At 45.5% G+C, this 27,280-nt stretch overlaps 1 protein-coding gene across 3 annotated transcripts in view; it reads left to right on the top strand.

Annotated features, from left to right (window-relative positions):
- The window catches only part of GFRA3 (GDNF family receptor alpha 3), a 32,344-nt gene extending 15,969 nt beyond the window's left edge, over positions 1-16,375 (top strand). For 2 of the 3 annotated variants that reach the window (XM_082379664.1, XM_082379665.1), the window contains exons 5-8: positions 345-448; positions 616-750; positions 1,160-1,248; positions 1,463-16,375. In XM_082379664.1, coding sequence (XP_082235790.1) covers positions 345-448; positions 616-750; positions 1,160-1,248; positions 1,463-1,552 — 418 coding nt within the window. In that variant the 3' untranslated portion in view covers positions 1,553-16,375. The remainder of the gene's footprint in view (positions 1-344; positions 449-615; positions 751-1,159; positions 1,249-1,462) is intronic. The other variant, XM_082379666.1, reaches the window with a different exon arrangement.
- Positions 16,376-27,280: the final 10,905 nt, after the last annotated feature.

Here is a 27,280-nt window from a genome sequence, read left to right as displayed (position 1 = left end):
CTTACTTCATCCTCACAAAAATCCACAAGGTAGTGTTATTTTCATCTCTATTTACTGTCAAGGAAATTGAGGCTAAAGAAACTGCCTGAAATCTCATAATTAGGGATTGTGGAGCCCAAATTCAAAGTGATATGCTGTGGAGGCTGGGGTGATGGTGCATTTAATTGTGACAGGAGCAGGCTTCACTGAGGAGGAAGCCATGGACCAGGCTCTGAAAAAGGCAGAGGCAGATTTGGCATGAAGATGGACATCTCAACTAAAGGGGCAGCAAGGTGACACTGTGGCAAGGTGAAGGCTGCAGGCCAGACCATCAACAGGGACTCTTAAAATTTCCCTTCTTCCAGATCGCGCCTGGCGGATTTTCAGACCCACTGCCATCCCATGGACATCCTAGGGACCTGTGCAACAGAGCAGTCCAAATGTCTGCGAGCATACATGGGGCTGATTGGTGAGACTGGGGGGCATGTTTAGGAAACCTACAGGTTGGTCAGCCTGGGGGGGTGAAAATGCTCTGGAGACTGAACCCCCATGGAGTGGTCCTGAGACAGGTGGGAGAGGATGGGAGCTGAAGGTAGGGTTGGCTTAGGCACTGACAATCCTCTTTTCACCCCATAGGGACTGCCATGACTCCCAACTTTGTCAGCAATGTCAATGCCAGTGTTGCCTTAAGCTGCACCTGCCGAGGCAGTGGCAATCTGCAGGAGGAGTGTGAGCGGCTGGAAGAGTCCTTCTCCCGAAACCCCTGCCTCAGTGAGTGCTCTCCACCTGCTCCCAGCCCCCATGGCTGGCTCAGCTTGACCCAGGGAGAGGGAAAGGGTCAGCTCTGTGGACCACTGGTTCCATCCATCTCCTGCAGACAGAGCAGCCCCCTCCTCAGCACAGGCTTACATCTCCCCAGCCTGGGCCTTTCTGCCTTCTCCCATTCTCTGAGTGACCCACCCCCATCCCCAGTCAAGCTGCCTCTTCACTTGCCTGGGCCCTAGGGACACTCTTCAGCTCAAGGAATAGCAAGCAGAATGAGATAATATCCCATTCCCAGCTGCCACCTACCCACCCTTGTATATCCCAGGGTCCCTGAGACATACCCTTTCCTTCTTTGGGAGCCTGAGAGATCTCCAGCATCTGCCTGCTTTCAGTCTTCCTTCTCTCCTCTCCTCAGTGGAGGCCATTGCAGCTAAGATGCATTTTCACAGCCAACTCTTCTCCCAGGACTGGACAGCCTCTACCTTTTCCCCGATGGAACGCCAGGTAGGGCCTCCTCTGTTACACCCCTCCTACCTTTACTGGACCAGCTGGGGGAAACCCAGACAAGGCAGGCAAGAGGTTGGATGGGGGCGTTGAACTCCTTGTGGTCATGAATCCTTTAGACCTCTAGCGGACACCTCAGGGGAGGAGGACAGGCCTTGACTGAGGCTAAGGTGGTGAAAAGGGTGGAGCTGACTCCATTTTATTTTTTCTACAGAACAAAAACCCTGCTCTGAGGCCACAGCCCTGGGTGCCCTCTCTTTTCTCCTTTACACTTACCTTGATTCTGCTCCTGAGCCTCTGGTAGCTGGACTTCCCTGGGGGCTCTCTTCCCCTCTACCACACCCAGCTGACCTGCAGCCTGCAAGGGGTGAGGAAAGGACAGCATCAGGAAGGAGGTTCGGTACACAGCATGGCAACCCTGACCCCACCCAACACCTCCAGTCGACTCCAGATTAGGCCACAGTAGAAGCTGACTAGCCTAGTTCTCATTCCCTTCACTTCTTTTTTTGTTTTGTTTTGTTTTGTTGTTGTTGTTTTTGGCCATGCCGCTTGGCTTTTGGGATCTTAGTTCCCCGACCAGGGATTGAACTGGGCCCTTGGCAGTGAAAGCTCGGAGTCCTAACCACTGGACCGCCAGAGTCATTCCCTTCACTTCTGACTCAGGCTGCCCCTCCTTAGGACTTTAGCCATATCTTCTGGTGGTGTCCAGCTCTACCAGGCTCTCTCCTTACTCCTTTCTTCTGCCCACCGGGATCACCCAGGCTCTAACAAATCAGTCACGCTTTCTTGCATTCTCCAGGTAGGCAGGGCTGGGTGTTCTGAAGCAACCTAGAAAGACATTCCTCATGGTGAGGGAAGCTGGAGCAAGACTCTTGTCCCCTTGTCTCCTCCTATGAATGGGGGATGGGAACCTACTGCCTGCCCGGGGATCCTACAGAACATTTGAGCCTCAGGAGCTGGAGCATATGGGCCTTGCTTTCTTCCTGCTACTGTCCCAAAGTCCCCTTAGCCTCTTGGATCATGATTAAACATTTTAACTTAAAACTTTTCTCTTTTCCCATTGTCTCATACTGTGAATTTATATAGAACTGGGGGTGTTACAGACACAAGAGCACAGGCCAGGTGATCTAGGAAACACAGCAACCCTGCCACCAGATGCTATGTGACCCCCAGGCAAGTCTCTCAGCCTCTCTGTGTACTTGACATGGAGTTGGAAGAAAAATAACTTATGTGAGGCTGTGGACCGGGTACCTGTTCCAGCTCCAGCCATTTTGGGGATGCTGCCTGGGATCTGCCACAGAGCTGAGGGGGGAGGGTCCATAGTCAACCACAGCATTTGAGCACCTGCTTGTGTTATCGGTCTGCTGCATACCATAATGGGGGCTGGAGGAAAGGAGAGACTGGTCCTTGAACTCATGTGCAATCCAGTTGGGATAAGGAAACAGCTACCCATCCAAAGTAGTTGGGAAAATATATTTATAGGGCTGTAGAAATTTGTCTGTTAATTCATTCACTCACTCTTTCCAAAAGCATCTGATGAGTGCTGGCTCTCCAAGACACTGTGCTGGATGTGGGAGATTCCAAGGTAATCCTATTTGCAGATCCTATTTTCAAGCCTTTTACACATCAGAGCAGGGGAACTGACAAGACAGTCAATAAGAACAGTGCAGTGTGATGAGTACTGTACAATAATTGTAATAATAACCCTCATTTACTGAGCCCCTACTGTGTGCCAAGTACTACTGTGCCCCTACTGTGTGCAAATACATTCATAATTCATTTAATTCTTCACTAGCTACGTGACCTTGGGCTTAACCTCTCTGGGGCTCACTATCTACATCTGTAACATGAAAAGGTGGAGCACCTACCTCACAAGGAATGAGATAATCCATGTGAAAGCATTGTGCCTGATAAATAGAACTCAAAAAAGTGAGCAGTTACAGCATATGGTTTTTGTAGAGAATTTGGACAATACAGATAGTTATAAAGAAGAAAATTAAAATCTTTAAAATCCCATTCTCAAACTTCCAAACTACTCCCTGTACATCTGTGCACATGAGAATCTATGGGTATGTATAATTTTATATAAGTGAGGTCAGAGACTGCTTATCAAAGTGTAAGTCACAGACACTTTTCAACGTCCATGAGTAGAGCTCAAAATACATTGTCCTTTTTATCAGCTGCATAACATGGACTTGTATGAATGTATATTCCTACATACATAGTTTATTTAACCAGTTCTGTATTGATGGGTATTTGGTTATCTTCCTGTTTTTCTCTGAGCCAAGTTTTAAGGCAGTGAGGAGGTGACTGGGGGTAGGATGTGCCGAAGAGCTGCCCGAGTGGTGGGTGGAGTAGGGAAAGCACCCCCTAAACATTCTTGTATCCACATACCCCACCCTGCCCCAGGAAGTGCCCAGCCAACCTGCTGTCCTGCAAACTTCAGTGTGGCACTGGGTGGACCTTCCCCTTCCTCCCCTCCCAGGAAGATCTCTGAACCGTCAAGACCTCTCCATTTGCTTTGGCTCCATTATCCTGGGGCTGGGGGGGGCGGTGAATGGTACAGTCATTCCTTGCTAAGTGCTTGAATTAGACTAATAGGTCATCTGTGCTTTTCTCTGAAGAAGGTCCAAATTCCTGGTAAACAACCAGACCACTCTCCCAGCCTAGGGCCCAGAGCCAAGACTCGGGGTGGGGGCACACAGTGGCTGGACTGAAGCTTTTAATGGTATCCTGGCTGGCCGGGATGGTTAATGCCATTAGACTAGTTTCTGGGTAATGAGGTGGGAAGGGCAGCTGGCAGCAGTGATAAGCAGAGAGCGCTGAATTACAGGTCTCTGCATGGCCGGGGTGGAGCAGACTGTCTTTTAAACAACTATCTTCAAATTCACCCATTCAATCATGTGTTCATTCAACAAACCTTAGCAATGCTCTGTTCCAGGCTGTATTTTTCAAGGTCTGTCCCTGCGCATTCATGAGCTACCATTTTGGTGAAGGGGCAGCCCAGGACTTTGGCAGCTAGACCTCAGCTTTAGGCACTTGGGACTTTTCAGTTATCCTGGTTGATTTGAACACTCAGCTGTTTGACCTTGGCAAATATTCTTTATCCCTCTGAGCCACCATTTCCTCATCTCCAGAGGGATCCCAGTAGGAGTACTTAAAAGGTTGCAGTTTTTGTTTTGCTTTTGTTTTTAATAAATACAACATCAGCAATTTAATTTCAGTCAAAAAACAAATCAGCAATATCAACTAATGTTTATATCAGTTTAAATGGTTTTGGTTGGCAATTTTTTTGGCTTATTTCTATAAAAGCTTATAAGCATGAGGAATGTATGTTCATTTTGATCTCCATGTATATTTATGTTAGATAACAGTAAAAATATTTAAAACAATCAGGGTTGTTTGAAGATTGGAAATAATTACAACACTTAACATAGTGCCTGATACAGGATGAACACTCAATAAATGGCAGCTCTTACTATTATTACTTCTGGGAGGGGATCTGTGGATACTATGTATTTTGCTCCCTGCCCTGGAACAGTGGTGGGTGATGGTGCTGGCTCTGCCTCCAACTGTGGGCTGAATTCTGGGTGGGGCTGGTCTGGGAGACTCGCTATTCAAGCTCTGAACTCCAGGATGGAAACCAGAGCTCTGGGTCTGTAGCTCAGGCTCTGAGGGACCTTGGACCAGGCATGGAATCAAAGACAGTCAGTGTCTTAGTCAAGGGTCTTTTGGCTGCAAGTAACAGAAACATTGGAATTACTTAGTAAAAAGGGAAGGTCATGCAACTGAATCCCAGGAAGTTCAGCTGGGCCTTGCCGGGAATAGGACTGGAAAGTCAGGAACCAGTCTTGAGCCCTGTCTGTTGAAGGCCTAGACATCTTGGGCCATCTACTTCATTCTCTCTCTAGACCTACTTCCTTTGCATGACCTTCCAGGGCCAGCATCTTCAACTAAATGACCTCCCACCCCAATTCCAAATTCATGGAAAATCTGATTGTTTGTGCACAGGTTCTAGATTGGCTTTCCTGGGTTAAGGGTCCATCCCAGGCTTATCAGCTGGGTAAAAGAAACATAGATCCACATGCTACTAAAGTAATTACAGGGCCCCAGGCCTGTTAGTGGAGGGCAGTTCTCAGAGAAGGCAGTGTGTCTCAGCAGGACTCCAAGAGCATAGACTCTTGGCAGGGAATTAAGGTAGATCTTAATCACCCAAGGTCCAGCTTTGCTTCTTTTGTGGCTTCCTTCCTAGTCTAGGAGTGTCTTCTCTGAGCTTCCTTCTTGGATGCCCTCAGGGATAGGAATGTAGGAACATAGGCCCTGTTGTGGCTCCTTTGGGTCTGAGAACCATCCTGAGAGCTAGATGGAGGTTCTTTATGGCTGCAGAAGGAGGCTTTGCTGCTGTGGGGCTTGCTAGATTTCTGGTCCCAACAGTTGAAGAGTAAGGCAAAGTGAAGGGGATCAGAATATGCCACTCCAAAATATGCCACTTTGGCATAAGGTTTATTTTTACCTGAAGGCAATTAAGAACCAACAGGAAGAGTTCTGTGCCCTTGCCTTACGTGCCTGAAAGGGCATAAATGAAGATGAGGAGTCAACACCAAGATAAGTTTGCATAGACAGACCTTACTAAAATAGCCCTTATCTTCCATTAGTTTCCCCCATATATTTCCTAGTCACTTCTGCACAATTTATTGTTCCTTGGGGCCCAAACCCTCTATCCTTTGTTAAAAGGGTACATAAGGCCCCTAGTCTAACCCCAAGTCCTATATGAGTTTTACTTCTTTTCTGTAAACTCCCATGCAGGTAAATATTAATAAAAATTGTGCCTTATCTCCTGTTAATATGTTTTTTGTTAGCTTAATTAACAGGCCTCCAGTTACTGACCCTAAGAGGGTAGAAGAAAAGGTTTGTTCTCCCCAACAAAAGCACTGCCACTTCCTTGGCTGATAACCCTCCATCTTTGCCTCTATATCCCATCTTACCAATAGTCATAGGCTCTCACTCTCATTTCCTCTCATGGAATCTTGGGTTCTCAGAAATTCCAGTCTCTTTTCAGCATCTTTGTTTCTCTCAGGAGGATGCCTATTCACATGGGAGATTTGGTCCAATAAAATTCCACCCTCAGGTGCTGAGCTGGTCAAGGGCTTATCTGACATACCGTGGGAGTTGTGGGAGTGGAGGAGACAATAATAATAACTAACATTTATTAAGAGTTTAATGTGTGCCAAGCACCAGGCTAATGGCTTAAAGAGCATTGTCTCATTTACTTTTCAGAAGTATCCTCTTTTATTTTCCTTGTTTTACAAGGGGATATAACAAAGCTAAGCAGCTTGTCCAAGGTTACAGGGCTAACAAGTGGCTGATCTAGGAATCAAACCTCAATCTCCCTGACTCCCAGGCGCAATCTTTGATCTACGTCACGTCTGTCCAGTGTTGGGGTGAGATGCCACTACCTAAATTTCAACAGAGGCTGTGATGAGGAGTGTGGGGTCAGAGAGATCTTTTAAGCTACAGGCATGACTTCCTAGAAGAGAAGGTATTTGGACTGGACCTGGCATGAGTAGGGTTTATCAGGCAGAAATTGGGGGAAGGGCATCCCAAAAATCAGAGTGGGCAAATGCAGACTAGAAAGGGCAGGGAGTGCTGGGAGGATGACAAGTAGTCTGTTGTGACTGGAGTTCTTTGAGGGGAGACGTTGTCAGGTCTTCCTGTCGCTCAACTCCCTACCCCACTGTCCAGGGGGAGGGTTCTCCTCTGGGGACACACCCAACTGCAGAGCTACTGTTGTGAAAGCCAGGCCCTGTGGATCAGGCAGGAGTCCTGGGAAACTGGTGTGCAGAATTCTGGCTTGGCATGCTTGGCGTCCCTGGCCATGGGGAGCTCCGTGGCCTCTGGACCCCTCGGTGACGTCCCAGGGTGCAGAGATCAGCATGTGGGTGAGAGGATGAAGTGAGTCTGTGTCTGGCCTGGAACAGTGACAAGCAGGAAGGGATAGCCTATCCCCCACAGAGGGATACCAGCAAATAGCCACTCCCTCCCTCCCCACCCCCATGCTGATTTACCAGTTGCTGTGGTCAACTGAAGTGTCAGGGCGTTCGTTCCAAGAGTCCGGTTTTCCCAGACTTTGGTTGGCTTTGGGGTTCCCGTGGAGACTTCTTCCTGCTGCACCTACCGTGGACTGGGTATGGCAGCAGTAGGTTGGCATGGAAATGAAGACAAGTTTTATGGTGGAGATAGACAAACAAATAATAGAGACATCATTTTTTGAGTACTTGATATGTGTTGAACATTGCACTGAGAGCTTTGAATGTGTATCCTTTTTAAAGCTGAGTTGCCTCATGGGCTTGTCTCCACATGGTATCATCTGGCATCCATAATATTTGAAAAAAATTTTAAAATAACTATTGCACAGTCCTTTGAAAAAAGTACACAGCAAAACTTGAAATCCTCTTTCCCCATCTGTCTCCCTGTATTGTATACACAAAGCAGCCATCTCCACAGAATCTCTTCTCTCAACATGATCCTCAGAGGAGAGATTTACACCATGAATATATATAGTTAATATTTTTTCTTTGTCTCACATGCGTAAATAATCCAATTTAAACTTCCTCACGGTCCTCTGAGGGCATACACTATTATCCCCATTTTACAGATGGAGAAACAGATGTCCAGAAATGAATTATTGCCCAAGGTCACACAGCTAATCACTGGCAAGTGTTTTTGAAGCAGGATTTGTGCTTGTTGTGAAAGTGCATGTGATCTAGGGTCTGTGAGACTCTTGAGGAAGAGGCAGTTAATTCACTGTGGGGGGCTTCATGGAGGAGGCAGTGTTTGAGTAGAAACCTCAAGGGACAAAGAGAAGCTCAACAGATAGAAATGGGCATAGAAGTGTTTCTTAGGAAGGGAGGAAAGCCTGAGAGATGAGCGTATCGTATTGTGGGATATCAGAAGAGAGGCAGTCTCATTTCTCCACATCTCATGGCTTCCTCTCAGTGGTGGTGGGCCTGGCATTTAAGAGACTTGCCTCATTCCCCAACTTTGCCCCAGGCAGAGTCTGCCTGTGCCCTTTAAGAGCCTCCATCACAAAGCCTCCTTGTGTCTTCTGAAAGAGACCATCTAATTCAGGCTGGTTGCGTACCCTCCACTTCCCTCCCGCACATAGGAGAAGAGAGGGAGATGTGGTGAAGGAGCCCAGAAATGAACCCCCTCTTAGGCCAAATCAAATACACTTAATTCTTCAAGAATTACATGTCAAGAGTGTCTTAGGGAACACAGCTCTCTAGCTGTTCAATGGAAGCATGTTGTAGTGAAAAGAGCACAATGGAAAGTGGATTCAGCCTTTGCATCTCAGCAAAACTACTTATCAGCTGGATGAATTCAAGCAAATTGCTTTATCTTGCCAAGCTTCAGTCTCTTGATCTAAAAAATCATGGGCCCTATTGCCAAAAAGCCGTGTCTGGTAGGTTTGTCAGAGAGGGAGAAGAAATGGCTGTCTGGGGATATACTGATCTAATATTTACTTCAGTGTTGGGTGTCAGGGACTTGTTAAATCCAGTTTTCTCCTGCAGGAAGTGGACAGTATGAGATCTCAGGAGCTTGAGGTGGGAAGGTGACTCCCAGCAAGCAGAAGGAAAGAGAGGAGGTGCTAGATGAAGCATGGACAGAGACGTTTCTCTTGTTGCCATGCTGAAACAATTCTGTGAACCTCTCCCAGCCTCAGTTTCCTCACTTTCAAATGCCAATTCAACTTAATGAATATTGGCCAGACACTTGCATTGCTATTTCATCTGTTTAATTTTTTTTTAATTTATTTATTTTATTTATTTATTTTTGGCTGCATTGGGTCTTCTTTGCTGCGCTTGGCCTTTCTCTACTTGTGGCGAGCGGGGGCTACTCTTCGTTGCAGTGTGCGGGCTTCTCATTGCAGTGGCCTGTCTTGTTGCGGAGCATGGGCTCTAGAGCGCAGGCTCAGCAGTTGTGGCGCACGGGCTTAGCTGCTCTGTGGCATGTGGGATCTTCCTGGACCAGGGCTTGAACCCATGTCCCCTGCATTGGCAGGCGGATTCTTAACCACTGCGCCACCAGGGAAGTCCCATCTGTTTAATTTTTAAATGTATTTTTTTCATATTCTCCTTCAGCCCAGAAGAGATTTCAGGTGGCTTATAAAACTACACAATACAGGGGCTTCCCTGGTGGCGCAGTGGTTGGGAATCTGCCTGCCAATGCAGGGGACACGGGTTCGAGCCCTGGTCTGGGGAGATCCCGCATGCCGCGGAGCAACTAAGCCCGTGCGCCACAACTACTGAGCCTGCGCGTCTGGAGCCTGTGCTCCGCAATGGGAGAGGCCGCGATGGCGAGAGGCCCGCACACCGCGATGAAGAGTGGCCCCTGCTCTCCGCAGCTGGAGAGGGCCCTTGCACAAAAACGAAGACCCAACACAGCCAAAAATGAATAAATAAATAAATTTATAGAGAAAAAAAAAGTACACAATACAACAAAGTGAATATAAAGGCACAGAAACCAAGGTGAAGAGAGAACAGTGAATGACAGCCGGATCATTTCAGTAATCTGTAATGCATGTGAACAGGTCCTGCCCAGATGAATACCATTGCCACAAAACCCCTAGTATATCATGCTTGCAGGTAGTAGGGCTTGGAAAATGTATCTTAGAGCTAAAGGTAACACTTCTGTTTTACAAATGAAACTGAAGTTAAGTCCTGCTCTGGCTCCAGCATATAATATGCATGTGCCTGAATGAGGGAGAGGGAGGAGAAACCCTTTGTAAATTATACAGAGTACAAAGTTTGGGTCCCCTGTGTTTGGCGAGAGACCACAGGCAGCTGCCTCTGCTTCCTCGGCTGCGGGGACCGCTTGATTGAAATGGCCAACCAGGAGAGGGGAGGCAGAAGAGGAGAGACAGAAATTAGCATTTCAATAAGTTATCCTGCCACTAAAATTGATTGAGTGCTTGTTATGTGTCAGCTAGTCTGCTCAGCACTTCGCATTTACTATATTTCCTATTTAGTGTAGTGTAAATTACATGTTGGAGGGTAGGTAGCCTAGGAGTTAAGGGCAAAAGCTTGGGTAGGAGGGGTGGGAGTCCTGCCTCCCTCATTTGCTTGCTACAATCCTTGGTTATTGCCTATGTTCCTTCACCTGCGAACCCCAATTTATCTGCTTCCTGGGTCGTGGTAGCGAATCAGTAAGCTAAAGCATGTTAAGTGCGTGGCCCAATGTTAGCACACAGTAAACAACAACATAAACAACAGCACACGTTTTTGAGTGATAAGGGCGGCAGGGGCGTCCTATCCTGAAACACTATCCACCCCACCTCCCACCCCCATAGCAGGTCTCTCGGTTTAGTTCGAGTGGTAGCCGGCGCGGGTTCTGCCCCGGCGCGGGCTCCGCGGTGGGGAAGCCGCAGGCGGCGTGCGGAGGAGGCGCGCCGCCTAATGCAGTTGTCAGTTAATTAGAGGAGAAGGTTATGTCATTAACGGCGGGATCGAAGCAAAGGGAATTAAGAGGCTCTGGCAGCGCTGCTGCCACGCTCTCTGCGCGGGCCGCAGGCCGAATTCAACAAAAATTCGATACGCATTAGCGCACTATCAGCGGCTGCCCGGGACGCGGGGCCGCCGAGCGCGGGAGCTGATGCGCCTAGGTTGGGCGGCCCCGCGAGGGACGCGGTGCCTTGCTGCGAAGGGCCTACGCCGCCCGCCCGGAGCCCCTGCGAGTGGTGGGGGGATGCCGGGCGTGGGATGCGGGATGTCCTCTCAGGCGAGTTTCGTGGCCTGACCCTGGGGAGGCTGGGGGCACGGTGGCTGGCTCCTCGCCAGGCCCCCTCACACTGACTTTAGTCACAAGGAAGCCAAGTTGACCTTCCCAGACTAGGCCAGGCCACGATGTAACCCACCCTTCCAGTATTGACTTCTTCATGGCCTTTATCATAGCGTCATTTCATGGTGGTCTGTACAACTTTCTTATCAATGTCTTTTCCCCAACCAGACTGTAAACTGCAGGAGGGCAGGGACTGTGGGAGTCTGCCTTGTTTATCTGCACTCACAGAGCCTGGCACATGGTAGGTGCTTAGTAAATATCAATATTTGCAGACAGAATGAATCTCCTCAGCAACCCAGTGAGTTGGTAGAGTGAGGAAATTGAGGCTCAAAGAAATGAAGTGACAGGCCCAAGATCACACCAGTTTCCGCCAAAGAAACCCCAAGCTCTTTCCTTAAGCAAATCACCTCATCTGTCTGAATCTTGTTTTCCTGTCTGGGGAAAATTAGTTAGACCTGCCTCCAAACTATGTGCCAGGGACTGTGCACTTCTTTTAGATTTGCTCCTTTAATTCTCACAACAACACGGTAAGACAGAAATTGTTTTATAAAGGTGGAATTTGATACTAGCAAGAACTGGGCCCATCATTTGCCTGTTTGCCCTCAGATCCATTGCTCCCCTTATGATACTTCGTGTCGCAAATGGGTTCCCCTGACCCCTCTACCCCAAACCCACCTCCCAGCAGGCAACATTTCCCAGGCTTCCTTGTCGCTGAATTTTGTTTGGGTTTGGCCAATGGGAGCCACTGGCTCGAGATTAGGGGGCTGAGGACAGGAGGAAACAGGGGACCCTCAGCCTTGGCAGCTTCTGGGCTCCATCTCCCTTACTTTGGACCCCAGACCAGGGATGGTAGTGGTTTCCTGCTCTTGCTAATCTCTGGGTCACCTCACTTTCTCCTGTTTGGCTTCTTGGTTCTTCCATTACCTGAGTGGCCACAGTATTAAATTCTCTGTATTAAATTCCCTCTGTTTGGATGGGGTAGGAGGGGAATATAGGAGATGTAACAGATAATAATAAAGTTCTTTTTCTTTTTTAAATAAATAAATAAATAAATCCCCTCTGTTTGAAATACTAAGAGTGAATTCATTTTCCTGATTACTCTTTTTTTAAAAAATTTTATTTATTTATGGCTGTGTTGGGTCTTCGTTTCTGTGCGAGGGCTTTCTCTAGTTGCGGCAAGTGGGGGCCACTCTTCATCGCGGTGCGCGGGCCTCTCACTATCGCGGCCTCTCTTGATGCGGAGCACAGGCTCCAGACGCGCAGGCTCAGTAATTGTGGCTCACGGGCCCAGTTGCTCCGCGGCATGTGGGATCTTCCCAGACCAGGGCTCGAACCCGTGTCCCCTGCACTGGCAGGCAGATTCTCAACCACTGCGCCACAAGGGAAGCCCCTTCTTGATTACTCTTCAGAGCCGTGATTGGAATCCAGATCTGTCTGACTACAGAAGTGCACTTGAAGTTTTTTTTAACAGAAGATGATAGTGGGGCAAAGCAGTAAAAGTGATAACCATTTAACCACCCTGCCCAGAGAGCTCTTCCCAGGTCCCTTTTGTGAGAGAAATTAGTTTTAGAGATGATGATCCACTCATAAAGCCTATTCATAATTTATTATGTTTAAGAAATTCTGCTTTCCATAGCTAAAATATTGTTTATACCTGTAAATGAAGATATTAATAACATCTACTTACCAGAATTGTTTTGATGATTAAATGAACTAATGTATGCCAAACCTTTGGTATGTGGTAGATGTTCAATGATAGCTTCAAAACCTGGTTAATTTTTAGTACCTTCAGTTTTCTCAGCTTGGTGATCCTGGAGTGTGGAAGACAGCTGCTCTGTCTTTCATTCCTTCGAATTCTTCTTATCACATTGTAGATTCACCTTGCCCATTGGACCAGTGAGTGAGAAGTAGTAATCAGATGGCTGGCCTGGCAGCTACAGTCCACAGTTGTGTGCAGTGAATGTTAGATCTGAGTGAATGCTTCTAAATCAATTGGACCTCCCTCGAGACTTGGCTGGCAATGAATGAGAGTGTGAGGTGCTTTTGACACACACATGCAGCATCTGATTTGAGTGAAAATGTCTGCTCAACAGTCCCGAGGGCAGTTTTCTCCTGATTGATTTGCAACTTTTGATCTTAATGGAAAAGAAGCCAAATGTAAAGGAGGTAGTTTTCTCAGTGAACAAGAAATCTTGTTGTGCTTTCCTTTCTGAACTTGAGGGTTTGGGGAGAAGTACCATCTCCTATTACCGGCAAAGGGGCTACAGAGGCCAAACTTTGCTAGAGAAAGGTGTTTAAAGGTGGGGGTGGGAGTTGGGGAGAGGAGCTTCTTAACCCACACAACTCCCAATGACTCGGGAGAACCAGGAGACCAGAAACTGCCCTTGATGCAGTCCAGTTGCAGACAGCAGATTAGGTCTTCAGCTACCACAGTCTAGAGCCTGGGGCTGGGAGTCCCACCTGTGCCCTTGGACATTTTCGCTCAAATCAGATGCTGGATGCGTGTGTCAAAAGCACCTCACACTCTCATTCATTGCCAGCCAAGTCTCGAGGGAGGTCCAATTGATTTAGAAGCATTTGCTCAGATCTAACCTTCGATGTACACATCTTCTGTGGATTGTAGCTGCCAGGTCAGCCGTCTGATTACTACTTCTCACTCACTGGTCCAATGGGCAAGGTGAATATACAATGTGATAAGAAGAATTCGAGGCCCTTCATTTGAACTTGCCCTGACTACTGCACAGGTTGCTAGGGACTCATATGAGTCATTGATGTAAATGCAATTTAAAGAAGTTTGTAGACCTTACAAATATATTTGAGGTTATGGTTTTAAGCTAGAACAGTAGCTAAAAAACTGCTTTTTACTATAATAGCATAAGTCTCCTACTCCTAGAAGTTAAGAGCACAGGATTTGGAGTCAAATAGACCCAGGTTCCAATCCTAGCTCACCGTGATGTGACTACTCACTTAATCTTTCTGAGCCTCAGATTTCTCATCTGTAGGACAGGAATGATAATGCCTATCTAGAAGGGTTGTGAAGATTAAATAAGATACTAAGGTGAGAGCTTAAGAAATGGTAGCCATGATAGAATTGTTCACAAATTTATCTGCCAACTAATATTTTGGAAATAGGGAGTCTGGTCAACTAGGTCATTATAGTCTTCAGAACTCTCTAATATTCATACTGTGGTTTGTCATCTATGGTCCACTTCTCTAGGAACTGTTCCCACTCATAGTTCTTGCCAAATAACTAGACCTGGGCAGCCATGTTTGTGCCATATGACCCTGTCCCCTTGGCCATTTGTTGGTTGGACCACGAGTGAACACTTAACCTAAGCTAGACAAATCAGATTCCTCTCTTGGGAACTGAAGCAGTCAATTGAGGGGAGTCATGTAGACTCCAGAACTAGTACAGCTGATGGATGAGCTGAGGAAACTGATACGGAGAAGTACAGAGAGATGTACAAAGAAGAAGCCATTTAGCTTTAGTCTATGTGAAAATGATGGGAATGGACTTGTTCCTGATGATTTTTTCAGTTCCATAAGGCCTAGCCATGCTAATTTCCTGTCCTTGAAGTCTATGCAGTCTACACACCCAACCATTAGTACTCACCTTTTCTTACACTAGCACGAGTGCCTCTCTTTTCCTTGCAACCCAAAGAGACTAGGATAAGGGCAATGTTGTCCCTTTATAAGGTAAAACACACTTCTTTAGAAACTCGAATGGTTTTCTTACAAATGAGCTTATATACTCAAAACACACCCATACCTCAGTTAACTAGTAAGCACAAATCAGTAAGACCAGTTATGAAGCAGAGTATCAACAAACTAGTTGAGAAACTTTTTTCCCCCATGTTTTCTTGAATATTTTGTCATTATATGGAAAGGCTCAAAATGTTTGATTTGCAACAGCACCTGGAAGTTCTCGAAAAAAATTGTATTATATGATCATGTAGTTTCTAAAGGGATATTGAGGACCTAAAGATGGGTGGGGTTAGAGGACTTACACTGAGCTAATTAAAGAAACAGGGCAGGGAAGGCAATTCCCTGGCGGTCCAAGGTCCAGTCGTTAGGACTTCACACTTTCACTGCTGAGGGCCTGGGTTCAATCCCTGGTTGGGGAACTAAGCCGCATGGTGTGGCCAAAAAAAAAAAGAAAATTGTAAAAAAAATAAACAGGGAAAAGCTATCTGAGAGTATATAATTATAAATGTCTATTCTCCCCATCAGTAAAGTGGGGATAATAATGTACCCACTTCATATCATTGATCCAAGTATTAAATGAAGTAGTGCATGCAAATTCTTTGCCTGCTGCCTGGCATACAGATTAAAATCCATAAATGTTTTATTAGCTACAGTGATTATGAAAATGTGACAAAAGTTGGTGCTGGAGCCAGATTTTAAAGGAAAATGAGAGGGGGTATAGCTCAGTGGTAGAGCATTTGACTGCAGATCAAGAGGTCCCCGGTTCAAATCCGGGTGCCCCCTTGTCTACTTTTCTGGGCTTCCCTGGTGGTGCAGTGGTTAAGAATCCACCTGCCAATGCAGGGGACATGGGTTCGAGCCCTGGTCCAGGAAGATCCCACATGGCACGGAGCAACTAAGCCCGCATACCCCAACTACTGAGCCCACGTGCCACAACTACTGAAGCCCACGTGCCTAGAGCCTGTGCTCCACAACAAGAGAAGCCACCGCAATGAGAAGCCTGTGCACCGCAATGAAGAGTAGCCTGCGCTCGCTGCAACTACAGAAAGCCCATGCGCAGCAACAAAGACCTAAAGCAGCCATAAATAAATAAATAAATAAAATTTATTTTTTAAAAAAGGAAAATGCTCTAAAATTAAATTAAAATTAAAGTAAATGCTCTGATATCTACTCAGTAGCTTTGTGAGGGTAGGTACTGGGTCTTGATTGCTGTGGTTTTCATAGTGCTTAGTGCCTATTCGGTAAGTAATTTTTGAATAATTACTGAGCCCTCAGTATGGTCATCACAGACTGAAAAGGAGTTTGAAAGCTTTGGAAAGTAAAATGGTGATTTTGAAGAGGATTCTAATTCTGGGGTAGAAGTATTGAAAAGTAGGTAGATGAGAAGGGTGGAGAGGAGGGGTTCATGGACTTAGAAGGTCAACATGAACACCCACAAATTCTTAAGTTTTTTTCCAGAGTTTAAAGTCATGAGCTTAGTCAAGAAATTCTAACATGATATGGGTTGAATTGCACCATCCCCCCAAATTTATATGTTGAAATCCTAACCTCCAGTACCTCAGAATGTGACCTTAGTTGGAAATAGGGACATGGAAGCAAACTAAATGTCTATCTACAGATGAATGGCTAAAGAAGATGTGTTTTATATATATATATACACATATATATATATACATATATATGTGTATATATATATATATATGTATATATATACAGTGGATTTTTACCCAGCCATAAAAAAGACTGAAATAATGGTATTTGCAGCAACGTGGATGGACCTAGAGATGATCATACTAAGTGAAGTAAGTCAGACAGAGAAAGACAAATATCATATGATCTCACTTATATGTGTAATCTAAAAAATTGATACAAGTGAACTTATTTACAAAACAGAAATAGACTTAGACACAGAAAACAAACTTACGGTTACCAAAGGGGAAAGGGGGGGCAAGGACAAATTAGGAATTTAGGATTAATAGATCTACACTACTATATATAATATAAAATAGATAAGCAACAAGGACCTACTGTATAGCACAGGGACCTATATTCAATATCTTGTAATAACTTATGGAATCACTTTGCTGTACACTTTGCTGTTACAGAAACATTGTAAATCAACTACACCTCAATTAAAAAAAAAAAAAGATGAGGTCAAACTGGAGAAGGGTGGGCTTCGAATCCAGTACCTCTAGTGTCCTTATAAAAAGACAAAAACTGGACATAGACAAGCACACAGGGAGAATGTCGTGTGAAGATGAAGGCAGAGATCAACGTGGTGATCCTATAAGCCAAGAACACCAAAGATGGCCAGCAAACCACCAGCTAGGGGAGAGGCCTGGAACAGATTCTCTCTCACAGCCCTCAGAGGGAACCAACTCTGCTGAAACCTTGATTTTGGACATCCAGCCTCCAGAACTGTGATACAATGAATTTCTGTTGGTTAAGCCACCCATTTTGTGGTACTTTGTTACCACATTAGTTTGCTACGCAGCTCTAGCAAACTAATGTATGAAGCAAACAAATCCAAAAATGCTGCCCCTCCGGCTCTCCCAGTGGTAATTTCTGCCTAAGCCCAGATAATTAGATCTATAGGTGCTTGCCCCAAACCACTTCTGTTACAACAGCTCCTGCCAAGTGTGCTTCCAAGCAGCAGGCAGAATGATGTGGAAAGCCCTTGACCTATTAGTCCCAAGGAGCACAGTAGTCTTAAGTCCAATCAACTACAACCATGCAATTAAAAAAAAAAAATCCTGCTTAGGTCTGAAGAGCTTTAAAAAAGTTTGCAATTTAGCTATTTCATCCTAACACTATTTTAATAAGTAATAATAATTGCTAAAAATTGATTGATTATTGTGGGTTAGGGAGTTTGCTAAACACTTTACAAACATCATTTCTTTAATCCTCTCAACAGCCTTAGGAGATAAGTACTATTATTTACATTTTATCAAGGAAGAAACTGAGACTCAGAGAATTAGCTTGTCTACAAATCCATAGCTAGCCAGTAATGGAGCTGACCTCAGACCCGAGGTGGCCTGAGCCCAGAGTCCATGATCTTTGTTACCACGCTCCTCTGTCTCCTGAGGGTACTGGGCCTCCATGCAGAGAAAGCTTCTGGAACATTAGATCCCTCCCCTTGTCTGACTTAGTCTCCTTGTAATTGACATAAAAGCTACTGCTTGTCCTGCCTGCATTTTCAAGCTCAAATTGAAACAAAAGTGACGGGCATATAGTAAGTGCTCAGTAAGTGTTAGCTATTATTGCTATTAATATTGCATTGTATGTGTTTCTCTCTGGCAAGGGAGGTGAATCCCTAGTCTATTGCTAACAATGAGTACTTAGAAGTGTTCCTGAATGAACAAGATGAGTGGAGTAGGGGCTTGGAAAGTAAAGTTGATCTAGGAAAAAAAATGAGAAGTGAGCGTAGGGAGCTTAGGGCTGGGGGAGGGGGCGAGGGACAGAGAAAGCAGTTGGCAGAAGGCCAGATACCACTTTGCCTTTGGTATGGCTGCCCCTGGGGGTTGAGAGGTGGGGGCTGTGTAGCCTTTCTTCTCCTGATTGGTCAGCTCACCTAGCTTTATCCTGTATTTTCTCCCCTTTATGGTGTTGGGGAGGCTGCAGCTTGTGGTTACGTAGAGCTTCCTGGAATTCTTCCAGGAAGAGGAGAAGTGCATGAGGTGCTGACAAACAAAGGTTCCAGGGGTGAAGAAGTGTGTGAGTAAGAGTGATTGTGTACCGTCCATCTGCGTCATGGTGAGGCCGGAGGGCATTGGAATCAGGCAGATTTAGGTGGAAGTCCCAGCTCTCCCATTTTAGCAACTGTGTGACTTACCTTCCTGAGTCTGATTTTCTCTTCTATAATAAGGATGATAATGGTACCTACTGCATAAGCATTTAAAAGCCTAGTACAATGCCTAATAAATTATAGCGGTTGTTATTATTTTAAGTGTTAGGGTTTAATATCCTCTCTGCCTGAACATTTGAATTCCCAAGTCTCCTCCTCTCCCTCCTGTTCCCTCACTCCTGAAAATTTGAGACAAATTCCTCCAAGTGCCCCTTGATACCTCTGCTTTCCCCTGGTCCTTCCAGTGGGGCCAGGCCTTCAGGGACCCTTGGGCAGCCCTAGGACAGTGGAAAGCATCTCTCCATGACTCTGGGATGGTCCTTTTTTCCCCACAGCCTAGGAAGGGTTGATAAAAGCCTTATCTGAGTCACATTCCATTACAGGATTAAATCAGACTTGCTCTGGGGCCTTCTGTCTGCTACCCCAGGCTTGATGCCGGCAGCTCCTTGTTATTGCCTTTGGCCCAATCTGAGGTCATCACACTTCTTTGGGCCCAAGGGACCCTCAGAGGCAGAGGCTGAGGAGAGGCTCTGGCAGCCATTTGGGATCAATTTCAAGTAGCAAGGACTGACTAAGCATGGAAGCCAACAGCTAGGCACTCACTAGGCACCTTGGGTTGCAGACTGGGAGGAAGGATGCTCACCCAGTCATCTCCAACCTAAGGCAAGAAATGACAGGCTCCACGAGGGCAGTCAACAGGGATGCAGGAGATTAGCAAAGGAGAGTTAATGGGGCAAAGGTATCATCATGTAATTGCAGAGTTATGGGGCAAAGGAATAATTGTGTGATTGCGGGTGAGTTGCTAAATTTCTATGAGACTTAGTTTTTTCAACTCTGAGCTGGGAACATTAGCATTTACTACAAAAAGTTAATTTAGATCGAAATGTATGAGTTAAAACAACTAGGTTTTAGAGATAAACCTGAGTTTGGATTCTGGCTTGGCCACCCACTGACCTTGTGCCACACTGTTAACTTCTCAGACCCTGTTTCCTCATGGGTAAAAAGGAGGAAATAACACTTCCCTCCCAGGGTTGTACAGGTTAGAGAAATTTAGGCATAGCAGTTAGCACTTACTAAAGGCAAGTGCACTAGGGCAAGTGCGTACCCCCGTCCCCTGGCCCCTAGTGCTGCTCAACGAATGGGCACTCATGAGTCTTCTTCAGACAGTGTAGGTGGGAGTGGGTTTAGCCTTCTTGTCTACCTTCTCAAATTAGAGAAGCAGCAGAGAAGATGCATTTCTCTTGCCCAGGTTGCGAGTGTTGCGGGGGGGTGCGGGGGGAAGGTATTAGAGGATGGGATGCATGTCTTTGTGTGTCCCCTGGCAGAAAGAGCTGGGACTGAGCCAGATGCCTCCTCAGCATGAGGTCAACACCGTGGAGATGTGTTTACCGGACATGGGTCAGCTTGGGACCAGCCTCAGCTTGGAGGGCAAAGCAGGAAGGAAGGGAGAAAGGGGGATTTCATTAGCCTCCAACAACCAGGTGGGCCTTGGAGTAGGCAGGTGCAAGCTGTGAGCTGTCTGGGAGGCTATCCAAAGACAGGGAAGGCCTAAATGCTCAGTGCCAGGCTGCCCCAGCAAGGGCTCCTTCCTGAGTCTGAGGTGCCAGCTCAGGACTCCCAGCTTGTACTTCACCCTCTCTCTGCCCAGATCTTTCATCTTCCTGGCTCCCTTCTTCTCCCTTACTTCTTGTTTTTATTTGCCACCACTCTGTAATTTTATTGTGATTGATCCTTTCCTGACCTGGACCCAGCAGGTAATCTGGCAAGTGTGAAGGGACACCGGACACCGTGCCTGTTGGAAATGCAACAATCTTTGTGTAACGACTGTCTGCATGGCATGACCTCATCTCATTCTCAGAACAACTTTATGAGCGAGCTTCTCTTAGTACCCTCCTATTCAAGTTGAGGAAACTCTCATTCTATGAGATAAAACAACTTGCTCATGGTTACTTGACTAAGAAGTGGCTGAAGCAGGACTTGTCCAAAGACTGAGTGACTTTTCCATTCCAACTCCAGATAAAGAGCATTCTCGGGTCTGAGCTGTGCTTTCTACACTCATGGACGCTGGGGAAGTGTGAGAACGGAGCTGTTTTTTCAAGGAGGGCCCGCAAGCTCAGTGGAGTGGCCACTGTGCCGCCAGAAACAGTGGGCTGGTAGAGGGTCCTCTGATGTCTTCCTCAGGGGGCAGGAGCCAGGCATTGAGCTCACAGGAGGGGGTATGCTGAAAGTGGAGATTATTCCATCCAAGTTTTAAAGGGAAGCCCAGAGGTTCCTGGGGAACATAATAAAATAAAACAAAAATGGGGGAGGCAGTAGGTTACTTTGAAATGATGCCAGTAGATGCCCCCTGCTATAGCAGTGGTTAGGCACATGAGCCTTGGAGTCTGGCAGATCTGGGTTTGAGTGCCACATTGGCACCTGCTTCTGTGGGTGACCTTTCGCAAGGCATTTAAATTCTTGAAGCCTCAGTTTCTTCATCTGTAAAATGGAGATGATAGGGGTACTTTGTTGTGAGGATCAAATGATATCATGTTTCATAAAGCTCATAGCCTAATACCTGAACCTCAGTCAATTTAAAAAAAAAAAAAGGTATTGGTAATAGAACTGGATTAAGAGTAAACACCTGTCAGAAATGTTCTTGACCTTGATCTGGGTGGTGGTTTTATGAGTGTGTGCATATGTAAAAAAAAAAAAAACCTTGAATTGTACACTTAAGATCAAATTACTTTTCACATGTGAAAATGGGTACTTTTCACATTTTATTGTATGTATCTTATACCTTAACAAAAAAAAACAAGAACAAGAAAAACAAAAGGAAGCTCTTGTAAGTCAGGGTTGGTAAAGTGAAAGGGTTCAAATTAAAAAAAAAAAAAATTGCAGGCTAAAATGTAGGAAAAAATGTATTATGGAGGTATGTCAGGAAGTTAATTGATAAAAACATGTTTTCCCCCCTCGGATTTTGTAATGCTTATGGGATTTGTCAGGTTTTTTTTTTTGACCTCACCACGTGGCATTTGGATCTTAGTTCCCCAATCTGGGATCGAACCAGCGCCCCCTGCAATGGCAGCGTGGAGTCTTAAACCACTGGATCGCCAAGGAAATCCCTGTCATTTTTTTTTAATGTGTAATTTTGTATGATTTCTTTTATTATCCTAAGTAAATATTCACTTTTGTAATGAAAAAAATGTGAATGACCCCCTCTTCGGTAGTGCTTCACAGTGGGACCCTCTTGGGATAGGAGAGAAAGCAGGAGTTGCTAGGTTGGATGAGGACAGAGCCACCCCCCTCCTGCCCTCCTCCCTCAGCTGGTTGGAACCAATGAACAGCCTGTGTGTGGGGTCCCGTGGTTGTCCTGAGGGAAGCCTGCCTGATGGGAAGCCTGCTGTGATCAGGCTTAGCTCTTTGCCCCTACAGAAGGAGCTCCCACTGTATCATCTTCCCCATCGCAAAGAGAATGAGCAACACAGTGATATCAGCCCAGTCAATTCTCCCTCCTCCTAACAGTTCTCAGCATTGACCTTGGAGGTGAGGCATCCTTAGGGGGACCTTACTGAGTAATAGGGATAAAGAACACTGAGAAGGGGGGGTACCCAGGCTCTGAGCCCCCGATGAGCAGGGCTGGTAGCGAGGCCTCCCATTACATCCTGGAGCTATTACCTTGGGGAAATGGAATTGGACAAGCCTGCCTTCCCATTATGCAAAGAAAGGGCTTTTCAAGTAAATTTCCATTTAAGTATGAGCTGAGATCAGTGAAGATGGGGCCATAATAGCTTAGATGGTCATCGCAGCTATTAAAAATACATTTTTTACCATGTGCTCAGGCTGCCTTGTCATCTTCATATCATTCATCCCCAGAAGACTGTGACTCAACCTTTTGCAAGCTTCTGGGAGGCAGGTTAATGTGCATCTGTATTTTCAACTTTTTAATTCTTTGACATACACAGTGGATGAAATTTACATGCTTGACACAGCCCATGGATGTATTCAGAATGTGATAAAAAGTCGGTCCAGGATGGAGATGGAGATGGGTGGTGGGTGGTTAGTAAAGCACTTCACTTACTGGTCATTGCCTGCAATTCTGGGCTTACCTCTCTCTTTAGACCATCTTGTGCTGCCATTCCCTGCGTAGGACCTCAGACAAGCACAGTTCCATTTTTAGCTCAAGGCCTTCAAATGGTGGTCTCTGCTGCCTGGATACTCTTCCCCCATTCTCTACCAGGCTGACTCCCACTTATTCTCCAGGTCTCAGCTTGAACCTATGTCTTCAAGGAAGCCTGCCCTGACCCACTCCCCACCCCCAGACCAGGTTAGGGCCTTCAACTGGATTTCTGTCTTTGGATAACAAACTGCCCTTAACCATTTGCTCCTGATTCTGCAGTTTGACTGGACTCAGTCTTGCCTGGGTGACCTCTGCAGCTGCTGTCAGTTGTTGGGTTGACTGGCTGCTAGCTGTTCCTAGGTAGCCTTGCTCATTGTAAGGAGCCTCAGCCAAAATGGTGGAAACAGCTGGGACAGCTAGAGTGCCTGAGACAGCTAGGAGGCTAACCTGGGGCTTCCTTACATGGTGGCTTCAGGGCAGCAAGAGGGTGAGAGTAGAAGCTGTAAGGTCCCTTGATGCCTTCCTCCAACTCTCAAGCATTGGAAACTGGGCTTTCAGGGCAGGTGGCCCTCAGAGTACATCCCTTGAAGGTCCCCAGGAGTCTATTCTATATAGAACATTGCCCCAACACTATTAGTGGCTGCAAACCAGTGGTTCTCAACTAGGAGTGATTCTGCCCCACAGGGGACGTTTGGCAATGTCTGAGACATTTTTGGTTGTCACAGGCATTTTTGGTTGGGGAGGGGAATGCTACTGGCATCTAGAGGCTAGCAGCTAGGGATGTTAAACATCTTAAAATGCACAGGACAGCCCTCTCCCAGCCCCAACAAAAATCTAAACGGCCCCAGATATCCGTAGGGCTGAAACCCTGATGGGAACTGACTGTTTTTTCTGTCCTCACCAGTTTAGATGTAATAGATTCTTCCTGGTAGTAGTCAGCCCTCACCCTTCTTTAGCTCTGGTGTCTGGTCATGGCCACAGTTCTCCCATTCCTGGACCACACAGCTTTTGAGCAACAGCTTTTCTGCTTAGGCAGTTTGAAGAGAAGGGAGGGAGGAAATGGCTCTATCTGTTGGCCAGAGCTGGGATCACAGCAGGAGAAGACAATGGAGTTTTTTCTGGGAAAGGCCTCAGGTGTGTCAACCTTCACTGTATTACAGACCCCTAGGGCAGCTGGAGAATGTTAGTTGGGACAGCACATGACTGGATAAAGTTGTTACTGAAGCTGTCGTGTGTGACAAGCTTGGGGTTAGGGCCTAGAGTTGTATTCAGCAACTTCTTATTCTTTCTTCTTTTTTAGAAATTATTTAAAAAATTATCCCAGGGGTCCAGACCCAGGAATGGAGATGATCCTAGAACTTCATTTTCTCAAAGGGGGTTAGTGTCCTAGGCATAACAGCACACCAGCCAGGAAGGTGTTTGTAGCCACCTAGTGGGTGCTTGTTAAACACTTGCCAAACTGAATCCAGAGTTTAGGAGAAACTGCACAAGCACACAGCTGCTTTTAATACCCCTGTTGGGAAGAAAATTTACTCTATCAAAGAAAGAGGAAGAAAAGGAGAGAGGAAGGGAAAGGTTTTAACTGATTACTGGGTACTTTATGTGTCATTTCTTCTGATCCTCACAACAACCCTGTGTGGTCGATTACTGACCATTAGTATCATCACCCCCATTTTATAGATGGAGAGGTTTAGTGACTTGCATTAAGCCACTGCTGGTATATAATGGAACCACAATTTGAACCCAGGTCTCTATGACTCCAAAGGCCTATTTCCATTATACCACAGAATTCTTCCATCAGAGAAGAAATGATTTTAAAATAATAATAAAAATATAAACAACTGTTTATTGACTTCCAACCATATGCCAAGGTCTGTGCTAAGGTTTCACATAGATTATCTCATTTAACCCTCACACAAACACTATCTCATTAAATTTTACCACGAGCCTGTAAGGTAGGTATTGTTCTTATTATTCCCATTTTATAGATAAGGATACTGAAGTCCATAAGAATTAAGTATGTTGCTCTAGGTTTCATAGCTGTGAAATAGCGGAGTGCGGAAGGAAAAAAAAAGGGAATTCTTTAAAAGGAGGAGAATGGAAGAAAGAATGTACAGATGGAGGAAAGGAAAAGAGAAAGAGCAAAGGGAAAGGAGGGGAGGAGGAAAGAAAGTGTCACTGGAGGGGCTTCTAAAGAACTGGTAATCTCTTTGGTCTTGGCCACAGAAGAGGTGAGGAAGGGGATGTCATCACTGGGAAAGCGTCACAGTAAGGTGCACACATTGTGCCGCCTCCCACCTTCAGAAGTCAACCTGTGGCCAATGTGGCTACCTGGCCAAGAGGAAGAGAAAGTATAATGGAGTGCCAAGGCTAAAAGACAAAATATCACCTTGACCAGTGAATGAGGCACCTAAAAATTGTATGCTGTGGATTCAGGCATGGATTCTGTGAAGGAGCAACACCTAAACCCAAGAGGGCAGCTGTTGCAGCATACAGTTCATCTTATGGGTTTCAATGGTTAGTCATGCATTAAGTGTTCTGGTTTAAAAAAATTTTTTTTATAAATAAATAAACAAAAATAAAGAACTGGTAATGTTCTTTTAAAAAATTTTCTTATTGGCATATAGTTGATTTACAATGTTGTGTTAGTTTTAGGTGTACAGCAAAGTGAATCAGTTATACATATACATATATCCACTTTTTTAGATTCTTTTCCTATATAGGCCATTACAGAGTATTGAGTAGAGTTCCCTGTGCTATACGGCAGGTTCTTATTAGTAGCCATCTGTTTTATATATAGTAGTGTGTATATGTCAATCCCAATCTCCCAATTTATCCCTTCCCCCCATATCCCCTGGTGACCATAAGTTTGTTTTCTACATTTGTGACTCTACTTCTGTTTTGTAAGTCAGTTCATTTTTGTACCCTTTTTTAAGATTCCACATATAAGTGATATCATATGATATTTGTCTTTCTGTGTCTGACTTACTTCACTCAGTATGACAATCTCTAGGTCCATCCATGTTGCTGCAAATGGCATTATTTTGTTCTTTTTTATGACTAATTTATTCCATTGTATATATGTACCACATCCTCTTTATCCATTCCTCTGTCGATGGACATTTAGGTTGCTTAGGAACTGGTAATGTTCTATTCTTAATCGAAGTAGTGGGTCATGGGTGCTCTTTTAATTTCCTCCCTCCCTCCCTCCCTTTCTTCCTTCCTTCCTTCCTTCCTTCCCTCCCTTTCTTTTTTGGCTGCACTGGGTCTTCACTGCAGCATGCTGGATCTTTTAGTTGGGGCATGCAAACTCTCAGTTGTGGCATGCATGTGGGATCTAGTTCCCTGACCAGGGATTGAACTTGGGTCTCTGCATTGGGAGCACAGAGTCTTACCCACTGGACCGCCAGGGAAGTCCCTTAGTATTATTCTTTAAACTGTTCTTATATACTGTATGTTATGTATAAACATACTTATGTACTGTATCTGATATAAATGTATCATACCTGTAAAATAGGGATAATGATACCTGCTTTGCAGGGTTGTCATGCAAATTAGTGATCTGATATGTAAAGATCCCAGCAGAGAGTAAGTGTTCAAGAATATCTTACATGTATCCAGTGCTCATTGTGTTAACAATTGCTCTAAATATATTACATGGATTATCTCATTCAGTTCTTACCCCAACTGAATAGCAGGAATTATTGTTATGATCCTCATTTTATCATTGAATGACCTAAAGGACATAGAATAAATGCTATTCTCAAGATCTTGGGAATACTGGTAATGGTGGAGTTAGGGCTTGAACCTAGGTAATATGGCTTAGGGCCCATATTCTACAGCTCTCCACTCAACTGCCTCCAAGTAAAAAACTCATTATTACCACCATTGTACCCCTGGAGAGAGAAGAAATGTAAAAGGAGGACTGATGTCAGCTTGGAAATAAAACACCTTTGAACTGGGCTGAGATTGGTGGTGCTGGAAAGGCAAGGAAGTAGAGATCAGGAGTTCACAAAGGTGTTGGGGGGGGCGGTCCACATCATTAAAGGTGGTGATTATGGCTTTCATTTTTTAAACATTTAACAAATAAGATAATTATTAAAATATTTTCTCCTGATAAAAGGAAACAGTTTGGGTCTTGAGTGAATGAAAGAATGAATGTGAGGTGGTTCTTGGTGATCAGAGGAACATGAAACAGTTTACAGTGGACATCTGAACAACATGGGATTTAGGAGTGCCAGCCCCCGCCCCCCAGTCAAAAATCTGAGTATAACTTCTTTTTTTTTTTGGCTGCGTTGGGTCTTCATTGCTGTGCGCGGGCTTTCTCTAGTTGCAGAGAGCAGGGGCTACTTTTCGTTGCGGTGCGCGGGCTTCACACTGTGGTGGCTTCTCTTGTTGCGGAGCACGGGCTCTAGGTGCACGGGCTTCAGTAGTTGTGGCACATGGGCTCAGTAGTTGTGGCTCGCGGGCTCTAGAGCGCAGGCTCAGTAGTTGTGGCGCACGGGCTTAGTTGCTCCACGGCATGTGTGATCTTCCCAGACCAGGGA

The sequence above is a fragment of the Balaenoptera borealis genome (assembly GCF_965194805.1).
Source record: "Balaenoptera borealis genome assembly, chromosome: 2".
Classification (NCBI taxonomy): Eukaryota; Metazoa; Chordata; class Mammalia; order Artiodactyla; family Balaenopteridae; genus Balaenoptera; species Balaenoptera borealis.
The sequence above is the reverse complement of the archived record's forward strand: the minus strand, read 5'-3'. Positions and strand labels throughout refer to the sequence as shown.